Below are 18,401 nucleotides of genomic sequence, written 5' to 3'. Positions count from 1 at the left end.
ATGTTATTTTATTATATTATTTCTCCTTTTAATGCCAACGGCCATGCTATGGCAATAAAGCCTGTGAATCTATTGGTCTTTTTGTTATCCGTCTTGAATTATGTTGTAATACACTTTATGCATGAATACCAGTATGCCGCCTAAGTAGTGATATTTTATTGATGTTGGTTTTGAATTGGGCTACAGTATACATTATTAAGTCCCTAGCTTTGAGAAGTAGTAGGATAAAATACAAAATTCAACAGCAAAAAAATAAATAGCTTAAAATAAGCCAACAAAATAATATTTAACAATAACAGTACCACCTAACTCCAATGTGCATACAATACTGCTTTAGCTTGAACTATTTAGCAATGAGATAAGAAAGTATAATACATACTCCAAGTATTGAAATACACGCCATCGTGTTGGGATTCAATATTTCGACATTAATTATGTCATCATCAGGAATTTAGCAATGAGCTCTCTGTAATAGAGTTTCCAAATTCATTATTAGTCCTTTTTGTATAAAACACAAAAGAAGTGAACTTACCTGAAGTCGGTACAAGACAGGGAAAATCAACAAATCCAAGGCTGTGTTCGTAGTCTGTGACAGGCCTATAACTTCCTTGACACCCGTGGTTGAAAAAAGCAGAGTACTGAGGAAAATTGCGAATGTTTTTCTCTTGGAGCAATAATCCATTTGTGTAACATTGATGACAAAAACAGAAACTTTCGTGACTCGGAACCACACCATGGTGGTAACCCCCGGAGTCAAGAAACGACCATGGTGATGCTGATGATGTTAAAATAGTCTCATTTCGAAGAATATTTTCAATAGAGAAACATGTTGACTGGCCACAGTTTTTGTTCGATAATTCCGACATGTTCACTATTAATCGATTACTGTCCTATTGAAAAACTTAATTCCTTAAACTCAAATTTTGCGATGGAGAGAATTATTTATCGAAGTAACAATATGATTTCTTGAGACGAAAAAAAAAAGTAGGATGATAGAATGATGTCGATAACCCCAATCGTTCTACTTTTTAAAAGTTACCAAAACCAATGCTCTAGTAAGAAGTTGAGCATTGGTTTACACTTGGTTGGCAAAAAGTTATTTACAATTACGCATGCGCATCACAGTTGCAGATGGATTCATCCATGGTTGAGGCATGGAGGTATAAAATAGGGCCTATAATATTTTTATACCTCCATGGTTGAGGTAACTTGTTTTGTGCAGAACGATAAACAATACGAACCGCCCTAGCCTGTAGGCCTAATTCAGGTTGTTCAATTAGCCAGTATGTACTAAAACAAATGAGACATTTTTCAATTTTAACTAAAGCGGCAATAAATGTTTTAGTCAATTTCCGTCACAAAATGTATGACTCCGACCAAAAAATGATATAGTGCAGTCCCCTCCAATATTAATCTAAATTTTTTTTATTTAACGATAGCTTGGAGCATGGAGTAAGACTAGATTTATCTTAATCATTTATTCATTGTTCGTTTAGGTATTTTAATGTATTTTATTTCAATTACTTCATTCTTTCTCTGTATATATTAACTAGTAGGCCTACACAATAGAACGAAGTCGGAATGGCTAATGGAATAAACTTACAGCAGCAATGATTTTGTAGTAATTAATTAGTTAATTGGTTGAAGTACTGCAATGAGCGCACTGCAATATAAATTAAAGGTTTAATTAATAGTTTTTTAAAGGATGATCCAGGATTGCGAGTTATAGTAAATAATAGCCTATCTGCAGGTGAGTGGCGGCGCTACCACAAATAATTGTGGTTCATAATAATTAATGACTTTATTTTGATTATTTGGTACAGTACAGTAGTTTTAATAGGCCTAGAATTTACTCTTCTAAATTATGTCACATTGTGTTCCTCAGTTAAGTCTAATAGGTTTGCTGCTACTCCTGGTTGACTCATTTGCCAAGAAAAATGATAATACAACAGCTTAAAAGTGACAATTATTAAATAAAAAACGAACGCAAGTAAGTCTGTTTCGTCATCTTTATTCATGTAGCTAAGATAAGAAATTCAAACATATACAGAATGACACTGAACGTGGAATAAAACCCATGGCTCTAGTTAAAATGGCCTTCAAGAAAATCTGGAATCTGTCCATTTGACAACAAGGCTTTTCAGTAATCAACAAATTAAACTTCTCAACTACAATTATGGTCTCAAGATCATAGCAGCTTCAAAACAATATCACAACAATACCATAGGAACGAGGTACATGCTGTGATACAAATACTACAGTTATAATGAACTAATGACTGATGTGTCTTAAAGGGACATTCCAAAAAATAATTGGCAATGGTCAGTGATTAATTTTAAATTACTAAAACCTGTACATTCCCTTTTTAAATAGAAAACATCTGCTTTACAAGTACAGCATACGTATGCATCACACATTATATTTTCTTCATGTCAAGAAAATAAATGGATACAGGTTATAGTTTAATACAATAGGCCAAGATAAATAATTTAGAACATTTTAATCTGGCAGTTTTTGTTATATTGTTAGGAAAATGAAACTTTATTCATCTTCATTTTACTAGATAAATTGAATCTGAATAAACATGGCAGAAATTGGTCCCAATGAAGATAATGCATGGAATATAAATAGAAAAGTTTTTTTGAGGGGTTTGTCTTTTGGAAAGTTTAGAATTACAAGCCCGCCCTCAACAGTCAAGCCTGACGGTTTTGGGAAAAAGGCAAATGAGAATTCATGAATGTCTACCTGTTCCAATTACCCTTCTGAATAGTCAGCAAGTGTTAAATTACACCAATAAAAATACTTTACAACCTATCACAGATCAGCAAAGAGTGATGTAGATGAAGGTGAAACTAACATATCTAAGTAAGTATTTATCTAAGTATTTTATCTCAATTTAAAGCTAACTACATACTACAGTGCAAGAACATTATGGATTTAAGCGTACCTAGTTCTCCACTACATAATAAACAAGCATAGATAAAATTTGTAATCATTATATTTCTGAAATTATAATTCATATATTTTATATAATATATCTTAATATTCTTTGAAATTATACCAACTGAATTAAAATAAACCATTTAAAAAGAAAATTACCAATACAGAAACATACTTAAAATGAAAGAAAGTTCAACGAAAGATAATGCATTGGTATTGCATAAATGCACAGCTGTCTTTTTTACACTTAGTAAAAAAAAAATGAAGAAGTAGTATAACACCGAAAAAAATATTAAACTGTCTAACATTAAGGTAATACAAAATTTTACCATTCTACATTCATCTTACAGTATAAACAAAAGAAGATCATAACACACCCAATTATACTGAAAACATATAAAACGATTTAATATACTTAAATTGTTATCTGGTTATCAACCAAAAGTCTAAAATTTTTAAAACACAAGTTATTTTATAACTGTGTGATATGTTTATAACACTATTCATTTTGGACAAAAGTAAAAAAGCTATGGTAATGCTATTTGATCACTCATTCACTTTCAATGTTATTATGCACTAGAACTTCCAGAAAGATAATCTAATTACGTCCAATTTAAAAATGTTGAAATCTGAATGCTTATAAACGTTTTAAAACCATTTAATTCAAAAATTGTATCTTGAAAATGTAGCAGTAAAGAAGTATGTGTTTTTAGAAAAATATTATAACTAATAAATGTAAAGCCACAATCCATAATGATAGTATTGATATTATTTCATTAAAATACATTTGTCACTTTGGCAAAACCTACTAAAATGTTAATGTTAAAAAGAAAGATTTTGAGAACTGCGTGCAAGTTGTGCCTATGCCTATAGTACAGTGGTTTTCAAACTATGGGTCACAACCCAAAATTTGGTCGGCAATAGGGTTTTGAGAATCTAGGATTTTTTTAAAATTCAATTTTATATCCTACTAAAACTTGTCCTATACACGAGATTGCCTTTTAAACATTTCTACAACAATTTTTATCAGTTAATGACCAATTTTGAGTAAATTTCCAGTGGTGGGGATGCAACATTTTTTCAGAAGAATGCGCACCCAGTCCCACAGATACTCCATGATTCTCAAGGCCAGAATATCTGTTTCACCACCGAAACCTATTTGCCTACTTTATCAGACATTTGTGTAAATCAATTCACCTCATAAAATTGAATAATTTTAATGCGCATTTATAAGGTTTTAGTAGTACAATAATTATATCTTATATCTTTGATAATTATTGAAAGATATAGTTTGTCATATATAATTATCAGAGCCAGATTGTTCTCTGATGGTAATTATTTCTGAATAGGCATCTATCGCTGGAAAATTTTTAATGCGCTTACTACTTTAGTAGTAGTAGTATTATATTTTGCTTCTGTAAAGATTCTCTTGCATATTGAAAGATATGGTTGTCCACAAGATCTCTGAACTATCAATGGGGATAATTTGTTTGCTGCATATTGAATATATCTTTTTTTATAAGATGTCTATATGTTTCTAACACCATATATTTGCTGTATACTATTAACAATTATTGCAAAAATAATCTTTGGATTAATAATAGAACTTAGATGTATGGAGGCCATTCCATAAAAATAGCATGCACTTCATTTTGTATAGTATTTAAAATATTTTGGAATCAAATTTGAAAAAAAAAATAAAAATCTGTAGTCTATGTTAATAGTCATGTTTGAAGACTTAAATGTATCTATTTTTTTTTACTATACGATGTAATGAGTTGTGCAAATGTGAAATAAAGATGGAATGTTTATTTCATACAATTCACTGGAATCAGCAGGGAATCTATTTCTAAAAATCATGGATTAAACTACTTAACTAGGCTTGTTGCTACCTGGTCTACGGACTTGAGCATCAATTCGTGAACAATTTCCCATCATTTCATTGTATTTACAGTGAAAGTGTAAATGTATCTCCTAACTAGCTGTTAGAAAAATCCTGTGCAAATGTGATTTTACTAACTACTGTAAAGGTCTCCCTCTAATTAAAGACCACCTCAAATTTAAGGCAACCTCGAAGTAAGGACCACTTTTCTGCAGTCTCAAGTGAGTGCCTATCTTTTTATCTTAATAATAATAATAATAATAATATTTTTTCCAATTAAAGACCAAAGCTGCTAAAGACCAGGAAGCCCTGGTCCCAATAGTGGTCTTTAATTGAAGGGAGACCTGTATTTGTTTTTTTCATCTGCAAATAAATATCTATAAACATGAAAGTCATACATAAAAGTAGATGTTAAATATAATATTTTCTTGAATACACATCTTGGATTTTGTTTTCCAACAAATCTGATCAACTTCATAGTTTCACAAATAAAATTGTATAACCTTTGACTTTTAAAAATAATCAACTTACGAGTCTTAATGTCTCAATGAATATCTATAAATATGATATTTCCAGACTAATGGTTTGCTGTTGTTAAAAGCTGAATAACTTGTTGGATAACTTTCGGCTTTGCAGTGCCTAATCACAACGCTCTAAAGTTCAACGATTCATATTGTTTACGATTCCAGTTGCATCGTAAATCCCGAAGCTATGTCCACCTCCACAGCAGTAAGCACCAAATTGCAATTTACACCAAGTAGTGAAAACAGACAATGAACAACACACACACAAATACGGAAACCACAGTGATACAGCAAATTCTTCACAGCATTTTCCTAAAGCTTGTTATATCTTTGAAAAGTTGAGCCATCTCTAAAGTTTGCTTCATCTTCTCCCTCAGAGCACATTTACCAATCAATCATATAAAAAAAGATTTAGTAATAAAAAAGATGTCTTCGGTAAATGCCATGACGTCTGGCCTTTCTTCATAGATTTCATACCAACAATCACAACGCATCTTTATTCTTTGGTTTTCCTCCTCTCCAGCGGTGGAGGCGCAAGTTTAATCTTGGAGATGCCGGAAATGATATCCTCTGGAACATCTCCTGTCTCTATATCAAGGGCTGGAAGAAAAATATATCAATCAATGAATCAATTAATCAATCAATTACTGTTATATAGTGTGAATATATAGCATTCTGCAAACAGCGTGTAAGAAGAGATGCTGGAATTCAGGGCATCGGAAAAAATGCGGCCCGAGTTTCGGTTCGGATCAGATGTGAGTGCAGATTTACTCAAAATAAGTTCAAACATATTTTTTTTCTAAATGATCTTGACACAAGTACTGAGATTTAGTTTTTAAATATGTAAACATTTAAATACTATACATTTATATTTTCGTGCTGGTCCACGTATTGTCCTGTTGCTATCCTCATTTGACACAATTGTTTTCTTGAAATCCATTACTTGGGTCACGAGATCTGGACGACAAATTTTTTCTAGTGCATGCTCAAGATACGAAAGGTTATCTGTGAGAGAGAATTTTACAATGATTTAATGAATAGCATATTGCATAAAGACAGAACAGATTTTAATGATGCAAAGCCGCATAATCCAATGCTTTACACATCACATGTAATAAAAGGATCAAAAGCTGTAATAAAAACTTTGTGGATTATCAATCTAAATCCGGATAATATTGTTACCAACAGATTAATTTAAAATCGGATTACCGGTTGAGTGATTAAAATATTTATAGTACAGGTTGGTTGGAAAACTTGTAAATATAAAAGTTTTATTTCCTCTAAATTCAAGTTCACAATAGATTTCTGTGATAAGAGAAAATAATTTTTACTTTAGAGATCTAAGTATACACCTCCTCCCATTCCCCCTACCCACTATACACACAATTTAAATAAATACAAAATGGTTGCTGAATTTGGGCATACATTGTGGCGGTAAAGAGGACAATTCTATGGAGACCAGGGTACGACAAGGTACATGCAGGAGATCATTTTCAATGACAATCTGCTGTCTGCCACTGAATAATCTGCAGACAGCATCACATTTTCAAACGCCCACACAGACAAAAAAGTGGTTCGATGTCCGACAGTCAGCGGACTGTGTGGCTTATAAGCTCAATTACTGGAGTGTCTGTATTGTTTTTCTGCATCGCTAAAATTATCTCTCAACAACAACAATAATAATAATTAATAAATAAAAAAAAATGTTCCTTAAACTTCAAGATTAGGAATGTCTTAGATTTTGACATCCCTCTTTACCAACCATACATATACATCTTTGTAAAAATAAAAATCACAAGTATTTTGCTTGTGTTTTTATTGCAAGTAAAACAACATATTATCTATGCTAAAAAAAATATATGTATGCCAAAGATAGACTATACAATATCCATTGATTTTGAGTGATATAGAGATGCACTTTGTAGTTCATATTTTAAAAATGTAAGCATGGACAAAACAAAATGAGTACAGTTATATAGCATAAATTACTGATAATGGTAATGAAACATAATGAAACATCATTGTCTCCATTAATGGTGCTATATTTCATAATGCATCCACATCACAGAAACGAGTTCAGAACTGCACTGCTATATCTAAGCACTAAACAGCAAATAAGAAGAAATTCCTTTGAGCGCGTTGTTCTTTTATCCTGTAATTTAGCCAAAACATCTGTGGCTGCGATATATGTGATGATAGCACTGATTTGCCTCTTTACGAATGTACCCATTCATAATCAGAGGGTTGATAATTTTCAAACACTTAATAGGAAAAATCAAGATTGATCGATGAAATATACATTTTTAGTCTTGTAATAGAAATTTATGAACACATAATTTGGTTTTGGTATTCCTTTGAAAATAACTATGTGCAGTATAAATATGAAAATATTTAATTAATTTGATTTAATTAAATTATTATATAAGGACATAAATAATTATATGTTATGAGTATTTTTAAAATATCATTCATTGTTATTTATGTGAGTGTAATATTATTATTATACTTGTTATACTTAATATATTAAAAATGTGCTAAAAAGTGGCTAAAGGGTGTACCATTCATACATTGTCATGAAAAATATAAATTTGTGCAGAAAAAGTCTACATCAATTAGGTGTGGACTGGTGCTAGCCTCACTCACTAAAGCATGACAGCTCTTAACAAGAAATTACCAAACAAGACCTTTAAGCAATTGCTCAGATACTGATACCAGAAGATGTATGTTGTAATTACACATCATGTCAAGCAAGTGGCTTTCTTTAGCAAGAAGACAATGGCACATGGGTAATACGTTCAAAATATACGTGAACAAATTGAAATGTATAAATTATTTGATTGGTTGAACACACTGTCAATTTGTGCCTTTAAGATATAGTGGCCCCAATATTAGGGAGGTTTTGCATGCGAACGCATACAGCTAGTGTGACGTATATGTCATCATTTATGACGTTATACGCTGACTAGTTTCTATCTGCTAACAGTGCGGACAACACGCATATCTCGCTCACTACACGTAAGTGAAAAATGCGTAGGAAAATTTTGTATTTCTAGAACGATCTTTGTTTTTTTTTTTTTACAGCAAGATTAGAAAATAAATGTATCTTTAATACATGCATGCCATTTATTTGACTTTAGAAGTTGGCAAGTTACGATAGTGTGCGTCTCCGAGACCTCTAATACCCAGATACAGATAAACTTTATTGAACATCTTTTTCACAAGAAATTACATTCTGATATTGTAAATTAAAATTTGTTTCTACTAAGCCACAATTCTGATACTCTTTGCATATACACTTTCAATTGGCTGATAACATAACCAATCTCAGGATTCTAGTAGGCCCTACAACAAGGTTTGTTAATCAAACAACCATCAAGGAACCATTCCCATCTTTGTCTGTTTTGGTGCTGATAACTTATTTTAAAACTAAATTAGCAACTAAATATTTTAATTTTTGGTTCATTAATAGACATTGGGGGATACCAGAGGGTGGGCCAGCTGGACTTGGGCAAAGCCATCAGGGAGCCAGTGTATTCTGTCGGGGGAAAAAAGGAAACATGCTGGGGCTGGGGTGGGAGTGAAAAAGCTCCATCGCTGTTAATAATTGACCTTTCAACTATTAAAAATAATTTCAGACAATTTGGACGTGAGTAATATGATGGATGGGAAATGATTTTCTCCTACAGCGCCCTCTTTAGTGCATACCTCTTAAAATAATGTGAAATATCTATCTGTCTCCAATGCCTATTTAACCCAGAAGAAAGTCATCAAAATAATTCAACATTTGCAAGTTAAATTCAGGTTAAGTCAGCGAACATAAAATTGATAAACATCGAAAGAAATGATTAATGAGGTCAGATTTAAAAGTACAGTTTGGTGGAGTACCGTAGATCGCTTTCTAATTAAGAATGATTGCAATTCAAACGTTATTTTTTTTGTTTGATATATTACAGCAATTAAGCACAGCTGAAGTTGTATCGTATCTCGCATTTTACCCTTGTACATAGAACATTTTAACATTGTTTTACGCTACAAAATTATAATTATCTAGCATACTTCTCTGACAATGATTTCCTAGATGATTTTGTAATTTACATATTTATAATGGAATATATTTACTTGACCCTATTATGATAATTATTGTTCTCATTGGCATCGGAGATCCACTAGACAGTGATTTAGTTCACCTTTTGGCAATCCTGTCAGGCCATTTGAGTTATTTTTTCCTCTCTCTGTCACTATGGTTTCATCTGTTTTTTTTTAATTCTTTGGACCAAAATGAAGTAAAATGAAGTGTGTTCTGCTTACCTCCTGTTTTATGGTGAACAAAGTTATATTTCTTTAACATAACACATCTATTATCATAACACACTACATATTTTTTATCTATTGTATTTGTGACGGCGAGCAGTGAGCTTCCCTATAGTGGAATAATAAAGTCATCTGTTTGAACAAAGTGTTTCCATGTATGAGCATACTAATGCTAGACAATGTAACATGAATTAATTTCTGGTCCATCATCAATTTCAATACACAGCTATACAGGTATCAACACCTTCATAGGTATCTGTAGCCAATAAGAATTCATTATTGCATATGTTACATAAGATAATTATTCAATATCTCTAATGCTCATGAATATTGATAGGAAAAAAAAATCTAAAACACGTGCCGTACTAGAAGTAAATGCGAGCCAAAGATTTCAATTAATACCAGGTATTGTGGCCAATGTTACGGTGATTGCAAGATTAACGATGCTGTTTCCATGGCATGCTGCTCCAGTTCTGTTTAAGAGTTTGCTATAAAATTTCATTTTTTCATGCGTTTGCCGGCAGTTTTTGTTATATTACCTGCGATGAGAGATCATCTTACTCTAGAATCAAAATAGCACATGAATGGTTGGTAAAGAGTTAATGAAAAAGACAGACATTATACACGTTCAATCTGCAATAATAGATTCGTATCTCTGCAACTAATCAATAATCGAGTAGAGCTAAAATTCATAAGTGCTATGTACCATTTAATAGTACACTAAACTGAACAATATCTATCACCATTTCTGTCACTGTTGTAGCCACCACCGCCATAATAATAATAATAATGATAATAATAATAATAATAATAATAATAATAATAATAATAAGAAATAATATAATACAGTAATAATATCAATAATAACTAACAATAATAATAATAATAAAAAAAATTAATAATAATAATAGATAATAATAATAACAATAATAATAATAATAATAATAATAATAATAATGATAAAAAAATACTTTATTCAATCTCAAATAAAAGAAAGCACATCAAACTTAGGTCATGGCCTGTATATTTATAGCGCCATTTAAAACCTGTGTTAAAAAAGAAAACAAATAAAACCACCAAATAAACCTGTGGTCAGAGAAGAAAGTGGTGGGGGTGTCCTATACCTAGTGTGTGGGACCAGTCGAATATAGTCCCTGAAAATTTTGAGAGTTTTAACGATTTTAAATTCTTAAATGATGTAACATTGGGTGAGTCCACTTACAATCTCGTCTTCATGAAAAATTTAAAATATAATCAACATTAAATTAACAGTGGAACAGATGAATTTTTTCAATATTATCTAAAACAATTATGGTCAGAAAAAACTTGTTAGTGAAGATGATGATTTTCTGGGAGGGGATGAGCAACCCCTTTCGCTTCCCACTGTGATCCACCACTAATTTTTATCACAGAGTAAAACTTACCTGGTCCAAGGTTTCCGTCCTTTTCCAAGTATTTGAAGAGGTCCTGATGCTTATCGAACTTCAATCTATCTTCATTTGGAATATTGTCTTGACAAGCTCCAGCCAATGACTTCAGCTCCTCTTCAGAAATACTCTCAGCTAGATTTTTTAAGAACTTCTGAAACTCTTCTGCCATTTTTCTGCTCAACAACCCCTGTTATATCTGTTGCTGTCTTCTGAAAAATGATTAATAAATGTGTTGCATAATATATTCATAAGCAATAATTCTACATGTGAAGTATTATAAAAACTATTGCCTTCTCTGTGCTTGTTTTTATAACCTTTGAGAATGCAATCTGCCTTTTTTTAGCGAATATAAAAAAACATAATTGTACATGCATTTTCGGATACAAATTATGTTGTTTAAATACAATAGAACCCCACTATTGGGACACCCCTATTAAGGAGGAATCACCTTAAGGAGATCACCTACATTTTACAGAAAACAGACTTTTTGGTTGAGAAAGTGTCAATCCAAAATTTCTACAGTATTGCCATTTATTTAAATGATTATGGACAATTCTTAGAATTCATAACTCCTTTTTCTAAAGAATCATAAAATTAAAGTGCTTGCATGTCTGATTGCCTCTACTGCATTTCATTAAAACTGTACAGCACACAGTAATATCAATTGATTAGCATGTGAAAGATAAGTTGCTTCCGGTTCTGCACACACGGCAACTTAATCGTAGCAATAAATTCCAATCCAGGCAAGCATGAGTTGAATGAGAGAGTTAAGCCAGAGTTGCATATGTTCAAAAATAACGAACCAAATAAAAAAAGTATTAGTAAATCACATGATGAAATGGTACAGTGTGGTATTTCTGTGGGAGTTGTCAATTATGAAATACCACACATACATTTTGAGAATCTTTCATTACAATGGAGCTATGAAACATAGATTTATTACTTCATGAAGAGTACTGTTAAAACCTAGACATTTATTTATAAACATTAAATTGGTAATTAAACCTTAAAAGGTTTAAATACTCCAACATTTTACTACAATATTTATTATATCGATTTAAAATATGTATGCCACTAAAAACAGCAAAGGCTAGTTGAAAGTTTGTCTCATTCTACAAAGTCATATATGGACATCTATTCCCAGCCCCCACCCTGCCTGGATTCTATTGGTATCATATTATCAGGCTACTATCATACAGCTTAGGCGAGGCTTTATGTGTACTATGTTTAGCAAATTTCATTTTTATAAGGATCGTCAGAGGATGACAGAAAAAAAGCAAAAATTAAATTTTGTTTTCTTACTCAGCAAAATGGTTTAACAAAAGCATCTTACTAAAGAAGAAATTAAAAAATAACATTTTATGGATGAATGAAAAATGCTATTCACAAAATTGCATGATCATAAAGAATACAATGTAAACAGAGTATTTTATATAGGGTAATTAAAAAAGATGTATAGGTCTCTTATTTTGGAGGATTTCAAAGCAATGGAGGCCATAATTAAAATAAATAAAATTTTTATTTTTTTAAATAATTTTTTTAATTGTTTGTGGCAGAGGGTGGCTAACTGGTCAAAAAAAAAAAAAAAAAAAAAATTGAAATCACCTCTATTGGTGGGGAAAGGGTTTGTTAAAACAAGGTATAAAAAAGTCTTGCCTTTTTAGCTCATTAGAATGATTGTAGCTAAATAAACATTAAATTAGTTAATAATATCAATGTAATTTATTATACAAAAACAATGTAAACCAATGATACAGTTTGCATCTTTTATAAGATTATTGATAGAAACCTAGGTTCCTTTAAGATACCTCTTCAGGAAATTAAATTCACTGCCTCGAGTACTTAGCACATGCTTCATCCACCTTCGTATCAATTATTAAGCACACTTATAAATAGACAAAAATGAAATTGATATACAGAATAGATTGAAACATTTGCCTCTTAAGTGTATGGTAATATCAGGACTTTTTTTTATTATTTATGTTTTAATTTTAGTTTTTGTTTAACCATATTCAGATTTACTCAATATGAATTTCTTCAAAGATATTTTTTAAAATGCATTACTAGGATACATTTTCAATAGAGTAAAACAGAATAAATAGATATTAGTTAAAATAGTAAATATACTGTATCCTCCTTAAAATATACTGTAAAAAGTATTTTTATATTTTTTTGGAATGGTTATAAAAAGAGATAGGTCTAAAAAAACCACTTATTTTTTCACAGTGGTGGACCTAGAATAGAGGTGGGGGAACACACATGCGTCTCCTGCTATATTGACAATTCCAACAACAGATCCTGATTCTAGGCCATATTAAAACCCTTGATTATTCCACTGTCTCCTACACTACCTAATTTTGGCTTGAACACCAAGAATGAATAATTTTATGGCTGCAAAAATTTATTAAAGGCCTAGTCATCGTCATGATCATCATTATGGTGTATTTACATCTACTGTTTCAATAATTTAAACTAAAAAAAATATTTTTATTTATTATATAGATGGTATATTTTATTTTTATTCAATCAAAGAATTTTAAGAAGTTGCAGTACAGTACTTAAATTTGTTTTAAAATTAACAATCACAATGACAATTAAAAAGATTAAAAACATTGCAATTACTAAGTAAGAACATAGAAGAACAAAAACATAATGAAATGATGACATTACATGGGTCAGATTTTAATGGATCATGCTTGTATCATATTGTATTAAGTAGAGATATCCTTGATAAAAGATTATTATTATTAAATACAGAAAAATACATGGTTTTATAATAATATGGTGAGTTGTACTACACTAGTCTACTGTATTATAATAATAAAACAATAAAAGTAGCAATTCATAGTGTAGTTGAAATACAAATTATAATACAAGCTGTTGAATAGACAGTACACTTCTTTTGGTGAATGTATTATAAGGAGAGTGAAAGGCGCCAATGATACGGGGAACTGAAAAAGAATGGCAGTTAGCGTTGTGACCTAATTAATCACTGTAACATCTGGGAGGAAACTGATATTATTTTATCAAACTTTAATCATACAAGCCTTTGAGTAATGTCTTGTAGCACAGGTGAAAGTACTGTAAGTTGGGGGGAGGGGGGAGGAAATAAAAGCTATGATCAAATCAAATCAAATCCTTCTTTATTCTGGAAGTACTCTTTCAATACATAAGTACTGGTCTCTCAAGAGGTCCAGACACAACATAAAATAAATAACAAATAAATATATAAAAATCAAGAAAGGAGGTAACTAAATACAATTCTTAAATGTTCTTAAAGTAAGGGTGTCAAATTTGCAGCGGATGATGATATTAATAATCAATATTGTTGAAAAAAAAAATGAATATAATTATAAATTACCTCACAATATCTACTTCAAATACTAAAATAGAATAATAACTAGCTTTAATATTTAGCAAACATAATAAAAAAAAATGAGAATAGCAACATCAACAACAAAAACAGCAACATCAACAATATAATTTTTTTTATTCCTACATTATATGAAAAGCATTTGCATTGGCATATTTTTATCTGTATAATAAATATATAAGAAAAACGTATGTCCCCATCGGGATTCAAACCCAAGACCTTCCGATTACTGTTTGGATACTCTACCAGCTGAGCCATGAGGCCAACTGGTATACACCCTCAAATATTTATTATCATCTTTAAATTAATGCCAAGGAGGTGTATCTCCATACCAAAGTTACTTTCATGAGATTTATTCATTGCATATTATGCAATGAATTGAGAAAAAAACGTGTCCTAATGGGAAAACCCAAGGGTGTATATTACTTGGCCTCACAGCTCAGTTGGTAGAGTATCTGAACGGTAAACAGAAGGTCATGGGTTCGAATCCCAATGAGGACATACATTTTTCTCAAATATTTATTATTATTTTTAATTTAAACACCAGTGGAGGTGTATCTCCATACCAAAGTTACTTTCATGCGCTATTTTGATCTGAAATTTATTTACAGTATCAAAACGGAACATCATCAATATGATCAACATATGATGTAACTACTTGTCCACCATCAACATAATTTCTTGCCTATCTAAAATATTGATATTATTTTGAAAATAAGCCTATAGTATTATTTAAACACTAGATGGCAAAATAAACACTACAGGGTACAGTAAGGCTAATATGGGGTCGTAAGTCTGATATGCCTCAACGATTTTTGTCTGTATGCAAAAACAAATAGAACAAATGTCCACATTCTGGATAATGAATGAAGCATGTCTATTTACATGCCTAAAGCTTCTTTGGCAAATAACGGCTGTACAGTATACCCAAAGATAGTCAAGAGGTGCCTACAGATTATGGTCATGAATGATGTCATCATGACCATATTTAGGCATGTCACATGTATTGACAAATAAAAATAGGAAGATGGTGACGGAGACAGAGGTTCCCTAGAGGGTTCAGGGGTCAGCATGGACCCCTGTTGTCAGATGCTGCTTGAGGTTGTCGGACTAAAAAAACCTTTATTTGCTGGTCAGAAGTATTGCTGTTTCCAAATAATAATCTTGAATCATGAGTGTACAATCCTTAAATAAAAAAAAATATGACTCCTTGTACATCTTGTTGAACACCTCCACCTGTTAGTAAATTTTAAGCTACAACTGGTACTATCTTTAAATCAGATCACTATTTCAAATTCTCAAACATTGTACAATGGTGATTTTATTCCTCTATTTTTTCAAACTATTTCTGTTCTCATTTTAAAATCAAATCAAATTTTTTTTTTTTAAATATGCAATGAAATCTGGACTTATTTGATGATATAAGAAAAACATGAGCTAAAGCAGGATTTGAACTCAAGATCTCCAATATCATGTTGTGCTAGGCCTACACAGATAGTATAGAGGGTGATGCATTGTTAAAGGCATAATGTTTGCTGGAAGTTTAATTGTTATGTTTATGCTGATGTAGCGTATTGGCATGGGACCTGTTCTCCATTCTGGCAGAGATCGGCAACACAATAATACTTAACTCAATCTCCAAATCAACATCACACAAGTACACAATAATATGTTAAAGTAGCAGGCTAATAATAATTTTAAACTCATCCTTCTATGATTGTTAAAATATAAACATACTCAGCTTTTTTTTTTGATTGGATAAAATTCAGAACAGTCACAGACATCTAGATGTTCCCAGTTACTTAAAATTATATTTAGAAGGGTAGCTTTAATAGGCCTACAGTGATCATGTGACACTGCAATTGAATAGGACATTAGAAAACATTCAACTCAAACTCACAAACACTTTGCATATTGATTGTCAAAAGATAGACTTTAATCCTACCAGAGATATGATAGCATCACTCTAAATCTCATACAAGTATACTGATGGGGACATTAACATCTTCAAGAATACAATGAACAAAACCAAATCATAAATCAAATCTATGCAGGTGCTACAAATAATTAAAGACATTTTTCTACAGATATTATTACATTTTACTGTTTACATTTTTAACCACCACACAGGGGTAAAGGATAGTATTAGAAAGCCTGGCTGAGAAAAAACAAAATTCAGAGCATAGTATTTAAAAGAGAATCAGAAAAACACTAGAGAAAACATGGGACTTAAGATAGTACTCTTTTCCAACATCAAAGGGAAAGAGAATGCTAAAACACACTGTTCAAAACTAACAAGTTAATGTATCAAAATTACTATAAAAACATATAGCACGATTTATATACAACAAGTTAACGTGATACAAAAAAAGATCTAATTAATCAATAAGCCGATTTATTTTAGTAGCCCTATGGCCGCCCATACAAAAAAGATCTATTACCTAATCATTCAGCAGGGTACTCCTAGAGCTCCTCATCGGAACTAAAAAGTTTATACTTACATTTGATACAGAATTTAACTACACTATGTAAGCTATATTCCGCAAACACTTTAAAATGTTTTTGTTACTGATAGGTTTTCATTTCACATTCTACATATTTATGAAAAACGTAAATGCATAATCATATCCGGTAATTGTACATGTTACCTTTATCTTTGTATTTGTAGTTTAAAAGCACTGTAGTGTAAAAGCTTAGTATAGAATTATTCAATATAAATATTCGAAAACACCATTATATGAGTCAGGTATAATTATTTCAGACTGTCTGTAGTAAAAATTTGAATGAAAACCACAAAAATTCAATCCAAATTTAAATTTCGTATATAAAAGGATCCAATTCCAAACACACAAACCAAAACATGGTTTTTGCAAAACTTACAGATAAACGCGTTTAAATTCACTACCAGCCAATTCATGGATGAGAAGTACTACCATGTATGAAAAGAACAGTGGTCATTATATTTACATTAAAGTGTCTGTAATTAGACAAAGAAAATATTTTGGCAATCTAATGTCAATTGAAAACAAAATATATAAATATACAAAGTATAAGCCATTGATCGTTACTATTTTCTATGCTCAACGACAAAATCTTTAATCTCATTGCTTATTTTATTTATATTCAAATAAACAGTGACAGAATACCAAATAGAGAGGCATATATCAATAAGGACTTGAAGGATCAAGACCACTTCAGCCTCACCATACTTTAATAAGAGATACAATATGGCTATGCCATGCCTATCTCAGAAATAAATTTTAATTTAATGTTTTCCTCATTTTAAGAAATTTTCAAATATTTAGAAGGCCCAGCTGGCTTTCCCAACTCTATTTGAATCTTTCTCTTATATGCAAATAAACCTGTTTATTTACATAAATTGTGTTAATTTTACAACAAGCAGACTGATGACCGACTAGTTTATGGGTGAGTGATTTAATAAGCCCAGATGTAAACACAAACAATATACAGAGCGTAGGCCTGTTACTATAGAATTGTCTCTCAGCTAATAACAACACCAGCAGGTGACAGTAAAAAATCTATGCACTGCCAATTTATGAATGGGTAGCGGTGGAGCTTCCACATGAACTGGCAACTATCGGATGCAATTCATGTTCACATCACTCCACGTTTCCGTTTTCCACTATGCTGTGAAATTTCACAGCTTGAGCCCAGGCGGCACAAATATCGACCAAGTACACCGTTGGCATCATAATCGCAACCAGATCTTGTTATCGTTGACTATCATCCTCATTAAATCCATCTCACAGTATCAAATTGACTTTGAATTGCCATTTGGAACCTTGGGGCAAATTCATGCTAAACATCGATCGCCGGAAACCGAATGAAAAGTACACCAATCTTCATTAAAAAAAATATAAGACATGGCAATTAAAAGATTTTTTATCTAGCCCTTAAAACTATTTCAATGCCAATTAGGG

The 18,401-nt window shown here is 31.4% G+C and overlaps 1 protein-coding gene across 1 annotated transcript in view; it reads right to left on the bottom strand.

Annotated features, from left to right (window-relative positions):
* Nucleotides 1-3,451: 3,451 nt before the first annotated feature.
* Nucleotides 3,452-18,401, bottom strand: part of LOC117115600 (astrocytic phosphoprotein PEA-15-like) — a 39,652-nt gene continuing 24,702 nt past the window's right edge. The window contains exons 2-4 of the mRNA XM_033259457.1: nt 11,082-11,296; nt 6,211-6,351; nt 3,452-5,946 (exon numbers count right to left, since the gene is read on the bottom strand). Of these exons, the coding sequence (XP_033115348.1) occupies nt 5,843-5,946; nt 6,211-6,351; nt 11,082-11,256 (420 nt within the window). The 5' untranslated portion in view covers nt 11,257-11,296 and the 3' untranslated portion in view covers nt 3,452-5,842. The remainder of the gene's footprint in view (nt 5,947-6,210; nt 6,352-11,081; nt 11,297-18,401) is intronic.

The sequence above is a fragment of the Anneissia japonica genome, unplaced genomic scaffold, assembly GCF_011630105.1.
Source record: "Anneissia japonica isolate Jap-2015-1 unplaced genomic scaffold, ASM1163010v1 scaffold16662_len1167910_cov178, whole genome shotgun sequence".
NCBI lineage: Eukaryota > Metazoa > Echinodermata > Crinoidea > Comatulida > Comatulidae > Anneissia > Anneissia japonica.
Note: the sequence above shows the minus strand (reverse complement) of the source record. Positions and strands in the feature narration are given on the sequence as shown.